Here is a 19,886-nt window from a genome sequence, read left to right on the forward strand (position 1 = left end):
AAGCAGATTGCATAGCTATTAATTACTGAGCGATGTTCGATAAGCACCTTGTGCTAAGGCAGTGCAGATGCGTCAAGTTCGCCGATCGCGGTGAGTGACGCGTACAAATTGGCTCGCCGGCACAACAATAGATCGTTCGCCTGTAACAATATCATCTGTCCCTAACGCTAATGAAAATCCAATTAATTCCACTCTAAAACTCATTAGAAGTTTAATTGAAAACTCCAGGGGCGATGTGAATGATGTAATGAGATTTCGGCCAGACTTGTTATTGTCATATGCATAGCGAATAACAAATGAGCCACCGCAGATTGTTTCACGGTTAATTACGTCGGTTATGTCCGCCGTGTGAAACCGTTTGGGTCCAATTTATGAACATTAGAACGTGGACATTAAATTTTATGCACATCTGCAGGCACGGATGAATCTCGCCAGATTTCGTTTGGTCGGTTCGCTCATCGGACCGGATAATTTTAATCAGCTGAAGAAAAAATACGCTTTAGCGTGAAATGAGTTAAGAACTGCTAAACGATCAAAGACTTTATTTAACAGGGTTCCGTTCAAATAAGCGAGTACAACGGTGCAGTGTTGAGTTCATAATTTCCACGAACCACCTACTGATTTTGTTATATATCTCCGAGTAATATTTATTCGTTTTGAATTTAGTCGTCAAAAATAATTTGTTTGCAATTCTTGAAACTAAACAATTAAAAGTTTCAAACTTTGATTTGATATTATTAAACTATACTTAATATTGGATTTCAGTTTCGACAGTATTAATTAGTAAAGTTTTGACGTTCTAACAACTGTTCTTGGCATGCAAAGCTGCTGAACTTATCAAAGGCTCAATTGGAAAAACAATAGTAGTTCAGACATAAACACATTTTATAACAATCATTTCTTGTCGTTCACGATCGCAGTGCTATCTAAATAGACAGCTACATCAGCTTTTTGGAAGTAGCTAAGGACTACGGTAAGGCACGCCGGGGCTGTGGAGTTGTTCGAAAGAGCTACCTTAGCCCTGTAACAACACGATGGGTTTTTAGTCAGTAAAAGTCTGACACTCCCTCACCGCTGCTAACAAACAGCAGGAGGGGTCATTTGATGATTTTGGTCATCGCTAAAGAAAAGTGCTATTTAAATAGACAGCTACATTAGCTTTTTATGGTTAAGGGCTACGATAGCTCTTTTGATCTTTTTTACTTGAATAGTTTTAGTAGAACTCACCTATCATGAGTAGGAGTAATGTGAGTGGGGCTCTCGGGTGGGGCCTGAGGGCGCCGAGTACGGCCCCCGCGGCGACCAGACAGGCGCCCACCACTCCTAGGAACAGCACGCACAGCCGCAGCGGGGGCCGGCCGCAGCATGACTTGGGTGCATTCCCTTCACCCTCCGAACAGGCGTATGCCGCGCCTCTGCCTGATCTGGAAACAAAAGAAAGGCTATTTAGCATCTGCTGAACATTAACAAATAGAGAAGTTTCTAAGCACTCTCATATCTCTGAAAATGACGATGAAATGAAGAGGGTGAACATGGGAGGCTTTTATAAAAAACAGCTGTTTAAGTAGGTCATACAACTGACGGCGCCTGATTTTAAGCTGCAGCTAAGTAGGATCCGAAACGTCGCGTAAATCTCTGAAAACTACTAAGTACCTCCAAGCACAATATGGGCGTACTGCTGGGTGTTCAAGGTTTACTTTAGAACAGAAAAACAAAACACAATTGTAATGATAACTTCGTCGCGTAAAAACCCCATCCATGTTGGGACGTATAAACTTTTACAACAAAACCTCTCATTTATATTTTATGTACTGCAAAAAGTCACATTAAATAGCGCCGTGCATATTCAGACCCTTTTTTATGAGCTTTACGTTTATTTCAGCTAAAAAGTTACAAAATCAGGGCAGCTGAGGCATAATTCTTATGGAAAAAGTGTTTTACATGCGTAGCGGTTGGTATAAAAATTAATTACGGGGAAACTTGGTTTTTCGTAATGGCGGTAAGGAAAGGTGACATTTAATCTTTGTAAAAATTTAAATTTAACTAAGCTGTAAAAGTAACGTTCGAAATAAAGTGGAAAACATTCGCTAAGAAAATACATTTCCAGTTTTATGGGGTCACCATCGTGAATTATAAGAGGCTGAACTAGTGACGAAACGTTGACGGCGGAACTTTATTGTGGCCGTACATTTTAAGTCCAACTTTGCCTATACAAAATCTTTTAACTTTTGTGGCTACATTTTCGTCATAATAAAAGACTTTTAGGTGCGATGTTCCTACCTAATGAATGAGTGACCAAGTACCTACTTTATTACTAAGCAAATAAAGCAAATATTTTAATACACATTATTTCACAAAAGAACTGCTACAAAAATATATGTAAAGTATGTTTTTGATTTAAAACTTTACTGGTGCAAAAAGTATCGTATGCAAAAATATACTTTGGCATCGTATTTTTAATGAAGGAACCGTTGATTGTTGCGCTCTTAATTAAAATAATGCAAGTGCTTGATTTATTTTTGAGCTTTTTAATAACGATAATGCGAGTCAATTTTAAATTCAGTGAAAATTTTAAGTTTTAATTAACTGCGTTCAATATTAAACGGAAGCTTTACCTGCATTTTTACTTAGTGTCATTTTTGTTCCTTTAGACAGTAAGTTCATAGGGAATGTAGCGCGCGTTCAGATCATACGATGTGCGTCTGCGGTGTCTACAATCTCAGCACTCCTAACTACACACACAAGGAATTGTGAATTCTCCACGTCTATACAAAAGAAAAAATCAAGCTACAATAAATGCAAACAATCTGCCGGGTAACCTACTTATACAGTGATATTGTTCGCGCGGCTTGCTCGACGCTTGTTCCACCGGCTTCTAAATAACCCTATTATTGCTCATTCAACGTTTGTGCAGCCTTTATCTTCTAGTTAACGCAGCGACGTAGCTACACCGCAACGTTCGTATCAGCTCTAGTGCTGTGCTAGTGTTTTAGGAAATGTACTAAACAATGTTGTTACATTTCGAGGAAATGGTGAACACTCTCTGTGTACTTCCGAATAAAGTTACAATTTTCATATACTCGTACTATCTATATCTATACAGATTAAGCTTAGATTACAGGCACGTATTTGATTCATTTTAATAATTTAATTATGGATCGTTTGATTTTATTGCGAATTATTGCGAAATGCGTTTGCCTTTACAAAGAACTAAACCTAACCTAAATTAAAAGTACAAACTCTAGGGGTACTGTTTCTTGCTTTAATCCTTTTTTTCCCTTAAACATTATGTTTAAAACAATATAAAAGGCAATTTCCCTTGGTTCAATTTCATCATCAGCTGGTTACAACACTAGTGGGTCGTCATGAACGTGGCAACAGGCTCGCTTTGCATTATGCATGTCGGTACCAAGCCGTGTTCCCACATGATATGAGGCTTACGGACTATCAACTACCATTAAACTACTTAACGGCTATCTTTGCCCCATTACTGAAATTAGATAGAAACTTTTTAATAAAACTTTCCGCCAAGAAGTTCAAAAGATGCATTTTGTATAGAAATATCGTTTTAGGGGATTGTTTTTTTTATAACTTAGTTGCGAATTTCCAATATCTAATTAAAACTTTGGCGTGGGATTGGTGCGACTTATAATGCTGTTGTTTATTTTAAGAATATGTCTTTGTGATGTCTATACAAAGTGTCCCTTTCACTGTGAAGCCGCGTCCGACTGAGCGGGACAGTTAGGCTACATGTAAATTGCACTCGAGTACGCTAAATGCGGGCTCTTCGCCAATTAGGCCTAGGTTGAACACGGCCCTTTATACGCTAATGGACTTTTCATGTTTTCTGACATTTTCCACATCACTACGTACTTTTTACTTTTTATAAAGCACAGAACTGCTCCATCATAAATTAATTCAGAGCTTTCCCACATTCGTGCTCTGATGTCTGAGCGGCTACTTAATTTGCTTATGCTAATGCTTTCATATGCATGTCCATCTTACATTATGACTTCGCATTAACTCTAAATCCATCTTTTGTGCGTGCGTTCATATTAACGAGCGCCATTGAGAGCGATCACAGCTGAATGCACACGAGTTTGTCGACCCCACATCGTCTGACCCCTAAAGGAAGAGGGTTCTTATAATGTTAATAGCTAATAGCAGCGCACATACAGATAAAACTTCACTTTTATCTCTGTCACGCTTCACAAACGAACTTTTGAACCCATTCAATAGTTACAATTCGTAACCCCTATTGATTCACAGTCAAATAGGCATTAATTTCTATTAAACAAAAACAATCGAGGCCAAACAGAAGCACACGAAAAGCCAACATTAGTATTCAGTCGGAGCGGTTTGACTTACTTAAGAATGGAAAGCCGAGCTGTCAAAGGCAAAACATTTTATCTTTTCCAGTGCAATGATCCTAATAGATCCGTATCTCAAGTGTAAAAGCAATAAGACTGAGACGCTCTCATTGGTTAAATTTCGTATAAAGCAAGCGGTGCGATAGTTGTCGGGCGGTACGGACATTTTGATAAATTACTTATTGGTACTTTGTACAATAACATTCATTCCGCTGCTCGCTCGGTTCTCTTCTGTTTTTTAATTCGACTAGTCATCGCCGACCTCGCCAGAGTTCGTTGAAAAACACGTTTTCCATTTCTACTTCACTGGATAAGACCTTTATACCATAGCATCCGAGTTTTTTATTGAAGCGCTCGGAAGTATTATAATAAATTATAGTATATATTTGAGACTCATTTTCCTATCGGAGTCGTTTATCCGGGAGATAGCATCGGAGTAGTGTGATGAAATGAAAAAGTTCGCGTGCCAGATGAGATAGGTTGTGTCATGGCAATACAATAAAGTGCATCGAATGACGCCATGTGTGCCGGAGATCGGTTCGATAAGCGGGGAAGAGATGACTCACTATTTTATGTCCGTTGTAATAGCCCTCGCCACGCGATACGGGAATACTCGCTGTAGTACTGTAATTATGTGCGTAGTTTTATCACTTTTACAACCTTTATGTACGACGAGTAATGTTATTACCACTGTGAAATGTAACTGCCATTGACGTGTAAACCACGGGACATCTAACTTCACAATAATGTGAGTAATCCAATCCACATGAACCGGGTTATCGGAGTGTAGGAGGTAAATTTATTACTCTTCTATTGCTATTTTTTAATGGATAATTTATGTAACGGTAGAGAGGATTGTGTCTCAGTTTTGTATGTAAATGGTCTCCGATCTTTGTTAGAAATGCAGTATTTCACGTCTCATAAACCATGAAAACTGTTTATGGCATCAGAAACACAATAGTAAGCTAAAAGGGACAGCTTCTTAATGTGCGGTTTCGTCATAATTGCCTTGCTTCCCATTACATTATCACTTAGGCCCAGTTGCATCATCTAGCTATTACTCGTCAGTCGTCTGTGATAGTCAAATGAGGTCGCTTATGTGACATTTTCACTCTGATTTTATAATATTTTACTAAATATTTTCTGTTGGTCAATGATTATGGTTTTACTTAGTTACTCGAATAAAGCCTTGCGTCTTATTAGTAAAGGACGGAGCTCTCATTAAGTGAACTGTCTACAGATTATTGTATCACGTTTTGAAGATTACGTCAAGTTGCGCTGTATCTGTAAGGACAACGCAGATTAACATTGTCTCGTACTTAAGCCACATTAGACCTCCAACACTTACTGGCATAATTCCTCCGACAGACATGGCGCTGAGTGTGTTATGCGCATATTAACCCGCATCTCGTCTCGAGTGGTGTGCTTCGGAGCGCGAAATTTATGTCGTTAATAAGGGCTAGGAGGGTTAATTAGCTGATTTATGTTGCCCATATTGCGGTGCGCACTCCGGATTATGACCCTCTGGCATTGACAGTTTAATAGCCTCTCCATATAACACGGCTATGAGTCGTCACGGAAAGCAATTACAATGAACAAAGATTCGGCGGTGACGCGTGACGAACCGGGATAGATTCGAACAGATTTCTTGATTCAACGAGTAAGTGGTCGTTCGTAAAAACAGTGTTGAACTTTTATTTAAGTTCTAGAGAACAACTTTTGCTGTAAACGGATTAAGTAAGACGAATTGCGGAGAAACTGATGATCGCAGTCGGCTAGTGCTTGTAATAGAAGCAGTATGTACAATTAACTTGTTAGTTTAAATATCCGTGTCGTTTATTTAAAAGTAAGAAACACCTGCTAGCTTATCTACATGATCGATGTGGCTTAGTTACTAACAATATTGAAAAGAAGACAGACCATGTAGATTTTTTAACTGCTCTCCAATAAAATTATAAGTACCCAATACATGTAAAAAACACTGCCCTATTAATTTTTCCAATTGAAAATCGTACTCTGTACAATTAACCCCAACAAATATAGGCACATATACATATGATAGTACGGAAAATTGTCCAAATAAAATCGCAGCGAGTCTCCGCGGGGCAAATATCACGTATTTGTGGTATGACGTGACACGACGGGACATCAAGCAAGTAATGCGACAATATGATCGCCTTGCGTGCCATAAAAATAGCAATTTTGTGAACAAACAAGCGTGGCCCCTCGGCACATCCAGACGGGTGTTCCACGCTCCATCAAACTTAGAACGTATGAAACCTAATCATCGCTGGCGTCAACGTGCTGGAAATGACACGGTTATTTTTTGTTCAGAAAATTATAGACAAGCTTTGTATCTGTGCTCATGGACGGCGGCGAGATTAGTGGTGACTCGCAACGTAGAGCAGAGTTTTATGATAGAAAATTATGTCGTCAATGCAAAAAGTAAGAAAAAAACTGTACCATAAATCCGTCAATGGTGGTGGACTTTACAGGCAAAAACAGATTTTACAGACTACGTATTATGGTCATCTTTATGCAAGCGTCACAAACGACACTGAAGATCGAACACTACCATATCCTTACACATCCTTTTTGTAACTCCACAGCTATCTAGTAAAGTGCTTGCCACACGGTCCGGCGACTATCGCGGCGACTGTCACGCCCGCCCCACATCCTGTGGGCGCGGTGCCCCGCCAAGCGTGCTAGCTCAAACATATCGCACCCTGCCGCCAGCTAGTTGACATTTGATTCCACGTCGATATTGCAACAGCCTGTATCTAAGCTTTCGGCCGGGTAAATGGTTCCAGGTGCAATTTGGTATTTGCTCCTTTTGAATAGGCTTGTGGTACTAATAGGTTATTGTATCTATCACGCAATGTTTAAAAGTAAGTAGGTAGGTACCTAAAGCTGTAATAATGTTAAATGTAGGTAAGTAATGGTTATCTTTTGGGTACGTGTAAATTCATAACTAAGCTATTTAAGTAGGTAAGTAAGCTCAGAGCTTTAATTACTGTAGACTCAATTTTAGTTTCCGAACATAAAATTTATTATTTAAAGAATTCAAACCAAAATTGTGTAATGTTACACAAACAGACGAGGTTTTATAACACTAATCAAAAAATTCATCAAGTCTGCCTACAGCCACCCACACTAGTTTGTCGACATCTATTCATATATTGCGTTTCACTCAGTTTACTCACACACAGCAAATACGAACAACAAAGTAAGCATCGATTTACCGATTACACGTGTATGGGCCCCGTGGCTCCGTGCATCGCATCGCCGATGATATTCAATAGAATTACCGAGAATAGTCCCTTTGTGAAAACCTAGCGCCGACCGAACGGATAAGGTACTCTACTTCACTGTCTTGCATTCTCGGCAGATGGGCTCTGATCTAGTTTACACATCGTCTATGTGTGCGGTACACTATCGTATGGCAAAGGCTTTCTTTACAAAAAAAAGTTCAATTTGTCACGCTTGCAAAATCATGCTGCAGATGGCTGCAGTATGTGTTGAATACTAAAACGCCATTTGTTATCTTTTACAACATAAACACATTTCAAATAATAGCTAACAAAATGCAGGCGAGTGCACAAAAAACACCAATGAAAAACCAACAATACGCTATCCACGTTTGCACAGTGTTACAGATTCAATAAAATGGTTAGGTATATGTATAAAAAGCGGCTTACGCTTAAAATTCAAATGTTTCTAAACGCTTTAAAACTGAAGCGAGGTTTTGCGTTTATGAGACTTTTCATCGAAGCTGATATTAATGAAAAAAGTGCGATATTTTAATATGGTGAAACGTTCCATATTTTATAGAAACGCGCTTTATTACTGACTAATTAAACTCTAGGGGATATTACGTGTGTAGGCCGTTTAACTGAGTGATGGGCGATTAAACAACGTGCAATAGTATATTTGCAAATATAACCGTAATATCATTACACAATATTAAAGCTGTAGTCATTTTAAAACTAAATTCGTAGTCATTAAAACTTGTAAGTGTAACAGCTGAAAGGTGTTAATCATGTTAATTAAGTATCATTAGGTAGGTATAGTAGAAACGGATTATTAAAAAAGTAAAACAATGTTTTTTTTTTTAGTTTTATTAATGTTCTTTCCATAAATTATATGACACGACAAAAAACGTCAAAGTAGTACGGACCTTTGACGAACATGACATAAAAGACTAGTTCACACGGCCTTCAGTAAGTTAGAACTACTTGGAGCACAGTACATAATCTCCGAAGGAAACTTTTTGTTCTAGTTGCCACTGTGGGTGAACGAGGAAGAGGAAGCGAAAGATCACGACTTGGACGATCCGTTCACACGCGTGTTCGCACTATTAGGAACGAGTCATTTGTGTTGTCGCGTGTAAAACCACCTTAATTGATACTTCGATTTCCTATGTTCAAGGATGCTGCACATTCCCGATTTGTTATCGTTGTTTTGTGATTGCTACAATTCGATGTAGTGTTATGTAAACAGTAATGTATTGTAGATACCTATATCGCATCTGAAAGTTCTTGTCATTTCTGCGTAAGACTTAGTTTTAACTAATATGTACGAAAATCTTCATTGATCCTTTTTATTTATACAAATATTATTCCTATACTTTGTAGGTACCTGTATTCATTGTGAAAACTAGCAGCTTTCCCAACACATCATTACATTCATACGATTCAAATCGATAGTTCATGTAAAACAAATTTCTGGAGAACAATGAACTGTTATTTATAATTTCACTACAACACGTTCCGCTCTAGTGTTTATTTATTATTTTATAATAGGCCACTAGCTTTAGTGCCCATTCGGTTTATTCGTTTATCGAGTACAAATAACATTTGTAAGAATGTGGCAATAATGTTTGTATTGTGCATAAACGTCTGCAAGTGAATTGAGACGGTTTATTTAGTTGAAAGCGGGTACTTTATCGTGCAACTTTTACGACGTTAAGAAAGCATGTAAATATTTAAGAAAATATTTCGAAAAGACATTTATCTCGAAGCTTAGTTTCGCAAATACAATGATTTTCGATACGACGTCTACGTAGTTTTCTTGGAAAGTGCGGCTCCTTCAGTAGGTAATTTCTCTCAGCCTTTACGAAACTGGATATTCCTGTGCTCCGCAATACCACTCAGTAATTCTCGTATATCTTTCCAACAACTACAAAGCCTTGTAGTAACACTAGGAAGCGACATTAACTTTGGTACAAAGACTATAACCTATTTAAACGGACACGACATCGAGTAATGACCAGCCACGATGATTAATGGCCGACTCTTTTGTTTTTACTTTCTCAGTAAATATTTACACATTTACTGCTGTTAGTGTCTCCTAGTTCAAAGAATATTCACATACATAACGAGTTTGACATTGTACGTGACAATCCGCTGAAATAAATTAGGGCCATGATAAGCGTTCCCTTTGACGAGCCGAGTAAGGATTACGATGTGAAAAATGATAGCTTAGGTACGCAATGACGGGTACGCCGTGAACATTTTGTGATGATACACGATCCTAATAGGGGCGTGACATGCCCATCATCTTGCTGGATTTACCTCCATAGTCATTGAGAGGTCACCGAACTTTGTTAGTCATTAATTGTTTGAAGGTATTTTTTAAATGGGTCAACGATGCCAATATATCTTTTTCAATGGTCCAATTCTATTAATTTCGCTGCGTGTTATACATAAAGCAGAAGCGAGGCAATTTAGGACAAGGAATTAATAAAAAAAGATATATTTACGCCGTGCGAATATTGTTACCTTTTTTAGCTTTTACGTCGGGTCGTTCCTAAATAAAAATACAAAGCCAGTTTAAATCACGCGCCGGCCGTATGCCTATTTGGCCAAATCCACCCGAACCCGTGAGTGGATGTATGTTGGGGTGACACGTGTCAAAATTCGCCATTTAAACCTCTTTTAACAATGTTTATTGTTATGTTAAAGTATCAGCTTGTATTTTGAATCACATTTCATGTTTCAGTGGCTTTAATTTTGATTTATGTTGGATATTATTTTTCATTTTACATAATTCAATTAAAAAAGGTGTCATGTTAACCAAAAAAGCTTAGTTTATTTGGAGTTTTTCGGTGGCAAAAATGTTCGAAATTATAAATTAAACAGCCTGGTATTAATGTAAACATTTGTACCGACTATGTGAAAAAACTGTGTACTACTTTCAGGATTAATACATACAATCTGTATGACAGCTTTCAGCGTTCCACTCTAATATTGTCATCTCGCATAATACTACAATACATTACCGAGGGAATACACATAGAAGACACATAAGTTTCGCTTCAAGAAGGCAAAAATACCGTCTTCCTCGGAAGCACGATAACTAAATTGAGTAAAATATCTTGTAAACATAGTAGATGGATGTAGGTAACACATCCGTTTCGTCTCGGCGTTCGTCTTGGGGTTCTCGCACAATTAGTCAACGGATGTTTACATGCACGACTGTTTACCTCTTCAGTACCAAAGAGATTTTGCTCTGACAGTCCTCGTAAAACAGCAGCTTCCATGTCTTTATGAAAACATCCTCTTGCTGAATTGTCCTAATTATCAATATTCCACGTACTCAAATCACATTAACGTTGGTTGATCCACGCCAATCGATATAGTTGATAATACAGTTACGTTCACTGTCAACGATGATTGGCGATATCCAAATTAGCATCAACCGATGTCATTAACTCAAATAATGATAAAATGTTTATGCAAATTGAAAATTGAACCCGCAAACACGTATTTGGTAGCTCGGATTCTGTATCGAATAAAGTATTCGATTGATTTTGCATTCATTCGCGCCGTTTTCTATGGGGAGGATGAAATCCATTTGAATTTCTTAGGGAAAATATTCGGTATTGATACGAATATTTGTTTTCTGCTCAATTCAACATAGCAGTATCGCTGGGGATACATTTTACAAACATATCTCGTTCTGTATCCGAGTTTATCTCGCGTTGTTTCGCGATGCTCGAGTCGGTTCGTTTGTTCACACTAGATAAACGAGCCATGTAAACAAATCGTATGCAGTTACTGAATTTCGAGAAATCATCAACATTTGTAACTTACTCTTTATATTGTGATTATGATATTACTTCATAGTACTAAATAAAAAGTTTTATAGGGAACGGAATTTCTTGTTATCACGTACACATTTCCAGTTTCAGAAGATCTTCATAAAAGAGGCAAAATTAGACTTGGGGTTAACGACATCACCTATTTAGAGAAAAAAAAAATCGGACACAACATTGAATATAGGGAAAATAAAAAGCAAAAGAAACACGATGTAACATACATAAACAATACCGATGAAAATACTCCCCTAATAGTAATAATATTGAGAACCTTGTCTACCCGTATCATTTTGCTAACATTTTATTAAGGTATCGTGTACGTTCGAGTGGCTCAGGTAGAGTCCTTTATATTAGCTGTCTTGTGGGCGTAGATGACAACGAAAAAAGGTACCTACCTACCGAGCCTTTCAAATCGAACCCGAGGGTTGCGTTCTATTGGAATCCTTTAGGGATGACTTTCAGCCCTCGTGGCTGGTTTTTGTACGAATTTACAAGCATAACACAGCTGTTGAATGAACAGTACCAGATGTGTCCAAAAGATTTATATTGTTCACCAAATCACGGTAAAGGAATATTTATTGTCTGTTTGTGTTGTGAAAACTTAGTAATGAGACATAACTTTCTATGGGGAGCATAATATAAAATACGATATAGTTGAATCTTCTTGAATAACATACATAATATACCAGCAAACTTTATCTTTTAATAAATTTTATATCTCCTCACCCGTGACCGGGAACAAACAATAACGCCATAAGCATTATGATAATAAGACGCGTAATCGATATCCGACGCTAAGTAAAAACAAATGAGTAAAGAAAAGGGAGGAAAGAAAATTTAGGCTTAAAAGGCCGTTAAAAATAAGTAAATTACATTTCCATGGAGAGTCGTAGTCCGTATAACTGTCGGCGAATTGACGGACCCTCGTCGTCGATCTAATGCCGGCTGAGTGGAAACAGTTCCCAAATTCCGAGCACTCAGACACGTTTGATTGAGATGCCGGGTGCACACAGGCGTTTATGACACCGAAGTTCTAAAAACGTGCACAACATACATTTTATGAAGCATACGAAAACTTGGCAAGGAAATGCTGTTTACAGGAGTTTTATATGTCGCAAACACGTGTCGTGGTTATTTGCTAGTTGCTGCGTTAAATAAAGCTGACAACATTTTCAGCCCGCAACTTAAAGTTAATATATAACAAGTTAATATTTACCTATGGTTGAATTAGGTATTTATTAATGAAAATACCTAAAAGGTAATGTTCAAAATCAGTAAATTATTAATGCTTGTCAGACAAAACTACTCTGTTATTACTGGAGACAGATACAAAGATTACGAGCGTAACAAAATTTATAGTGTCTTGTTAACTTAGATCAGTCCAATTCTCAGTGATTGAAATAATAAAGTTCATTGGAATTCATACTACGTTATAAAACATTCCAATTTTCGTGGAACAAACTGAGACAATGTTCGCAAATTGTAGGTATCTACTTAAAGTGCGTCGGGAGAATCAACATCGGCGGGTGTCGGGCCATCCGGATATTCGCGGCTCTCAATTCAATTTGGCATAACGCTCCGGGGTGATGAAAAATTTGCCTCCCAAATTATGAATTTGATACCATCGTCACGCACTTCATCAATTTAATTACGACCAGGAATTTGATTGCGTCTTATTAAATTCCTCGCTTCACGTCTTAGTAATGTATAATGACGGTGAAGAAAATATAATTATAGTTTGTTATGTTTAATCCCCGAAAAGGTGAAAGGTATTTTCCTCATTCTGATGAATTTCGGTTTAAAATTGAGATGGATAGTGATGTCAGCGAGAATGAACTCAGTGAATGATTCAAAGTCCCGCTGACAAGAGACTAATTGGTGCGGCAGTGCCGCGATCACACTGTATAGTGCTGATCGACGAATTTAGAACAAAAGGGTGACAAAGCAATCTCATTTACGAAACTATGCTTCTAATTAAGAGATGCCACAACCATACCATAAATAACTCAATCAGATAAGGCGTACAGATAAGATCACAACATGTTTACAAGAGCTTTGTGTGAATGTTTAGTTTAACAAGAAGAAAGTGAAACAAGACACGAATATAAATAGCCTATTGAATTAAAATATGAAACAATAAATGCGACAAGCTACGAGGTGGCCCCGATTCGTAGGTGGGGAGGTCATTGTTCATGTTTGTGGTCACTCTAGTATCGCAATGAGGAAAATGAAACTAGCGAGTCGACGAGCGTTGAGCAAAACGATATCAGGAGCCCGAGGGATTATCGGCATGCTATTAATCATCCCGCTAGGTATTGACGCTTCGCGCGGCACTAGACGGGCTCCGAGTCTGTAATCCTACCGCCGCACAGGATTATACCTAGCCATGCCGTTATACCTCAAGCTGAAACCCACACAATCCCCTAGAGGCTACCTTCTTTGCCAAATTGAAAAATCTTGTGTTGTTTTTGTCCGAGGACAGGAATGTTGGGGACGCGACGTGTGTCTCATTTCTTTTCGTTGGCTTCGGTTTTGGTTTATAAATTCACCGGTCGACTTTTTGAGAATTAAATAAACGGGACTCGTATACCTACATAGTTATTTCTATAAGACGGGGTGTTATTATAGTACAAGTTATAGTCTTCTGAGAAAGACACAGGGTAAAAAAACTAAAATATTATAGCTTATTTTTAGTAGGTACACAATTACCACCATGTCAAAGAAGCCCATAAAAAAACAAGCAAGACCAAAAAACACCTTTTTATATTACACTTCACCACACAAAATAAAGGTCACAATAAAATTATTAATAGACGTAAACACTCGGTCATTAAGCAGTACATTACGTAGTAGAAGAGCATTGTTTTGGGCTACAAAACAAAACTCATATAAAAGTAATCGGCCATTAGCCGGCTGTAACGAGGCGGGTCGCGTCTCGAGCTCCATTAGGAAACCAGCTTTAGATTTAGAACATTAAAGTATTACCTCTAACAAGAGATTAATGATGAAATCTCTTATTTTAGGAGGGAAATTGATTTGCAGCGGCGACAAAGCTAAGCGTGTTGGAGTTTTACGACGCGCTCACTGATCTATGAATAATGATATTTTTTTCACAATTATAAAAGAAAATCTTGCTCGTAATTTTAATTTAATGATTGGTTAGAGTTTTCCGTGCTAACGTTTTATTTAAACTTTTCCTATTTGATAGAAAATATGTCATTTCGTGTACCTAATCATGATACGTTTGATTTCACAATCTGCGGTCTTATAACTGTCTAGATTTTCTTATTTTAAAAACCGAAGTCGACTTATTAAAACTATCGTGTGTAATGACTGGATATCGAAGTCTTCTGTATTAGTAATCTAAACTTACTGTAGAGATTTAAAATCGATTGTTGTGATTCACACATGTTTGAACTACGTAACTACAATTTATTCACAAACCAATACCAAATCGTCAATATAGTTGAATTGATCGAACGTTGTTAGCAGTATAGGTTTATTTATTAGAACAAAGCTTTTAACATAGAACGCTTTTATTGGACGACGGAAAACTGTTGTGTACATAATTCCAATCAATTTTAGTTGGGAAAATTGTTTGATTTCAATATTTGTGCTATACTAGTTTTCCGATTGGCGATAGTGTGTTGGTTTTTCGTATAAAATAGTAATAAAAACATGGAAAAATAACTAAGTTTATTTACGAGCAAATATTGTTATGAGAGTAATGGTAACGTGTCAATAAAAGTTGTGTCTATACATAAATAAATATCTGGGAAACAGTAATATACCCTATATTGAAGTTATAACGAGGTTAGTTTATATAGAACAAAATAATTATTAGCCATTTCTCCAATAATTAAATATAATTAAATAATTAATGTAATAATTGATAATTGATGTAAGTTATTTAATTATGTATGTATCTATATTAAGTGATTATTGATGTGATTATCTTGTTTGTTTTTTTTTTGTATAAAATGTTGTTTTACTGTCATATTTATTTAAATGTAATTGTCTCGTTTACACTGTAAATGAAATTCAATTATAATAATTTAATTTAATTCAATTATAATTATAATAATTTTATCTTGTATTTAATTAATTTTGTTCGCCGAAATAATGCATGTGGTGTTAGCCTGTAAGTGATTGTTGCACTTATATAATTTATTGTTCGTCATTGTTATGTTAATGAAATGGTGTAAACAATTGTTGGCTAACCTCAATAAATAAATAAATAAATATAGGTTCAAGGATTCTCTGCTAGGAGGTGAATTTTCAACCAGAATCCAGTTTCAAGTGAATTTTTAATACACTTAGGTTCGGTATACAAGGTTCGTAACCAACTGTTTGTTGATCAACATTCTGGAAGCGATGAGCTGCTACGCTTTATTTAATACTAGCTTCTGCCCGCGACTTCGTACGCGGATCCTGTCCCTTATGCCAGCGACTATGGGGTCAGCAAAATCAAAGATCTGAATAGTCGCAATAGACGTGACCATAGGGATAAAAGTAGTGATTCTAATTAGACCGCATTTAAGTTGTGTGTGGCAAAAATATTACACGTAAAAAAACATTAAATAGATGACAAAGTCGTGGTGACTTAGTGGAATTCGTGGTGGTTTAGTGGGTAGAGAACCAATCTCTCAAGTATGAGCGTGCGTCTTTGATTCCAGGTCTGGCAAGTGCCTGCCAATGCAACTTTTCTAAGTTCGTATGTACTTTCTACGTATATTTTGGATACCAATGACCGTTATTTGGAGGGGATGTTAAACTGTAGGTTCCGACTGTCATTGAACATTCTTGGCAGTCGTTATGGGTAGTCAGAAGCCAATAAGTCTTACCAAGGGGTAACCGGGTTGTGGAGGTCAGATAGGCAGTCGCTCCTTGTAAAACACTGGTACTCAGTTGCATCGTGACTGGAAGTCGACCCTAACATAATTGGGACAAAGGCTCTTGAGATAATAACGACAATAATAATGAGATATAGGCACCGCAAGACATCTGAGGCTGATGACGGGGAGTAGCGACCCCGCGGGGCTATATATACTGAGTTCTCCAGGGAGAGTATACTGTCCCCCATCTCCGGCCGGTCGGAGTGAACCATGACGGGGGTAGGTCTCACGCCTCTGGCTTGGCTTGGCCGTCCAGAGTGGAGTCGCTAGAGCAGGATTAGTGGCCCTGCTCGGAGGGTAGGTGCCTCATGGTAAGCACAGGGAGCGCGTAATCCGCGTTTAAAGTCCGCCGAGGTATCCTCACCCTTCAGCCGCTCATGTCCCTATTGCCCTCTTGTTGCTATTCAGTGACTGGTTACAGTAAGTGAGGTGGCGAGTCTCCACCTGCCGTTTTTACATGTACCTAATACATTGTCATCCACTAACATCCCATCAAAATAGCCCAAGTAGTTTTCCTCCATAGTTAGCAATAGTTTAGCACAGAACCGGGGATTGTCTTTTTTTTAACGACGTCCACCGGGGATTGTCCTTGGGTTCATTTCTATAGTGTATAAAGGGATAATCGTCGGTTTTGTGTCACCATTTCATTAAAGTTGTCTCAAAAGGGCTTCAGCGTGTTGGCTTCGACCCCACGTTTGCCTCCCAAAAATTTGGAACTCTGTAGTCCCGAGGTCTGGAAGAGATATACAAAATAATAATGAAGATAAAACGCAACAAAGTTAGAGAGTGGAGGCTCGTGACGCCACGTCTAGGTATGTAAAATTTGTACTAAGCAGTGACTTAACACGAAATTCAAGCGTTGTTGTATCTTCGTTATTATTTATTTGTGAGAGAGAGAAAAGAAAAATGCGTGTCCATTATTTTAGGGTTATCTAAAAGACGGACTAATTACTTATTTTGATTCACTATACCTATTTCATAACATTCATTTCTATACATTTCAAGTGTAGTATTGCTCTTGAAGTTCCACATCAGGTGTTCCAGATCTTCGATGTTTACACGTCAATAGAGAGTGCTTATCAGATTGAACCACTTTTGCTAAAACGTCATATCTTTATAAGCTATAGTCTAGCTGGGCTCCTGGGTTTCCACATTAGGTGTTTTACATCTTCAATTTTTATAAGTCAACAGAGAGTGCTTATCAGATTGAACAACTTTTGCTAAAACGTCATACCTCTATATGCTATAGTCTAGCTGGGCCCCTGGAGTTCCACATCAGGTGTTTTAGATCTTCAATTTGTATAAGTCAATAGAAAGTGCTTATCAAATTGAACAACTTTTGCTAAAACGGCATACCTGTATATGGTACAGAGAAGCTGGGCTCTTGGGGTTCCACATCAGGTGTTCCAGATCTTAAAATTTATAATCTCAGCTGAAAATGCTCATCAAATGAAACAATTTTTGCCACGGCACCATATTTGTATCTCTTATAGTTTTATTGGTCTGTTGGAGTTCTGCATCAGGTCTTCAAGTTTCGAAGATAAATTATAGCCTATATGTTGACCAGGCCTAATACTGATACAACAAAGAAAAAATCATTGAAATCCGTTCAGTAGTTCGGAAGATTAGCGTGTACAAACAAACAGACATACAGACATCAGACATACAGACATACAGACATACAGACAAACAGACAGAATTTTTTTTTTGGATTTGTGCTCCATTACTGTTTCTAAACCCCACCCAATTATTATTTTTTTAATATATTCAATGTACAGACACAGTTTTTTTACAGATTTATTATATGTATAGATAAGTTTAAACACAATTTTAGTATAAAAATAAGGAAACTTAATTCACATACAATTATTTTTTTAAATACGGCACCTAACTACAAAAAAAATCATTATCTTAAAACAGTGTTATATCAGAATTTTCCGAAATGTATTTGAAATAATTTAGATAACTAATACAGCGCATTTTTTGTTCTAATAGGTACCTATAGCAGAGAAATTTCAGGAAAATTCACACACCTCTAGGCAAACCTACATTGCAAGTATTTTAGCAAATTGAGGAGCAAGATACTCCTCGTTTAATAGCAAATATCAACATATAGAAAGCTAATCCAATATCGACAGAGACCGCAGACAAGTTAGTGCTGTGTGCGTTGATCCAGCGAAATAGGCGATTTGCCTCGGGGTCGGTTGAGCACTATAACGTGATATCTACGTACCTAGGCTAAGACAGTAAGTGTTCAGAAGTGTAACAGCTAAAACTTGAATTAAAAAATGATAGTCTACAATACACAGTCCTTACTTAAACATATAGATAGCTGTGTAAATTAGAGTCCGAAGGTAAACTTATTTATTTATTAGTAACTTAGTCTGTGGGAAACCGCGAATGTTCTACAATCCTTGTGACTGTTAGCATAGAATAACGAACTGGCGGCATGTAGCGGTTTGGTACGCGTAAAGTCTTATCCCACCAAAAACATTACGCTTAAAGTCTTGAAGTTTTGGAGTGCTTAAAGATGGTGTAAAGAATACATAGAATTATTGAGATCTAAACACAAAGACCAATGTCGAAACAATTATGGATACAAACTATAAACTCAATTATAAAGCTATTTTCAAAGTAAGTTATACAGCCTTCTGGTGTATCTGCCTTGTGGCAACGGGGTCGCCATTTCCCGCCACCTGGCCACACGGATGTCAACCCAACTTCCCCACATTATATTTCGAAACATTTATACAATAATTATAGGTTACTTACACTATAGAGGGATGTGGGTGTACTGATAATACGATACTTATGGCATGAAATAATAGACATAACTTTCGACAATTGCATAGAAATACATTTATTTGATTCTACGGTAAAATATGCTTTACTACTGACATAAAACTAAAATGTTCATACATCTCAGAATTATTAAATAAAAAAGCTCATAACAAAATAAATTTATCTACATTGTGGAAGAAAACCTTTAGCATAATAGAACCTCTTATTATGTTAATGGCCGATAAATCACAAGTACTTGAAAGACAAAACTTTCCACTATCGATAAAAGCATTGAAAACAGCAGAAAGGTTCTGTTTATTTCTACTCCTACGTAGAAGTTTCCACGCGTGTCACTTAGAGCAATCGATGAACACCTCATTTGTCAAAACCTGTCCAGCGGTTTACTTTATGAGGGAACATCCATCTTTATAGGATATCCAACCCATAACCTAACCCATTTTACATTATAAGAAGCTGATGGCATCCATTTATTTTCGACGTTGTATTGGAAAATGAAATTGATTGATTCTCGAGTCATTGAATCAATCAATTTCTCGCCTTGGAGCCTTTATTTCGTATTAAGCCGTGGATGAATACTTGATGCCGCCCCACCCGCTTCCAAATGCGGTCCTAAAATACATTTATAACTTTTCCAACTACTGAAAATTTTATTAAAACAAACGCTAGTAAGTTTCACGAAAAACCGTAGCTTGATAAATAATTTAATTTGTGTAATGAATG

At 37.4% G+C, this 19,886-nt stretch overlaps 1 protein-coding gene across 3 annotated transcripts in view; it reads right to left on the bottom strand.

Annotated features, from left to right (window-relative positions):
- LOC124633327 overlaps positions 1–19,886 on the bottom strand; it is a 113,050-nt gene that overhangs the window by 4,327 nt on the left and 88,837 nt on the right. For all 3 annotated transcript variants that reach the window (XM_047168515.1, XM_047168513.1, XM_047168514.1), the window contains one exon: positions 1,228–1,424. In XM_047168515.1, coding sequence (XP_047024471.1) covers positions 1,228–1,424 — 197 coding nt within the window. The remainder of the gene's footprint in view (positions 1–1,227; positions 1,425–19,886) is intronic.

This window comes from Helicoverpa zea, chromosome 9 (genome assembly GCF_022581195.2).
Source record: "Helicoverpa zea isolate HzStark_Cry1AcR chromosome 9, ilHelZeax1.1, whole genome shotgun sequence".
Classification (NCBI taxonomy): Eukaryota; Metazoa; Arthropoda; class Insecta; order Lepidoptera; family Noctuidae; genus Helicoverpa; species Helicoverpa zea.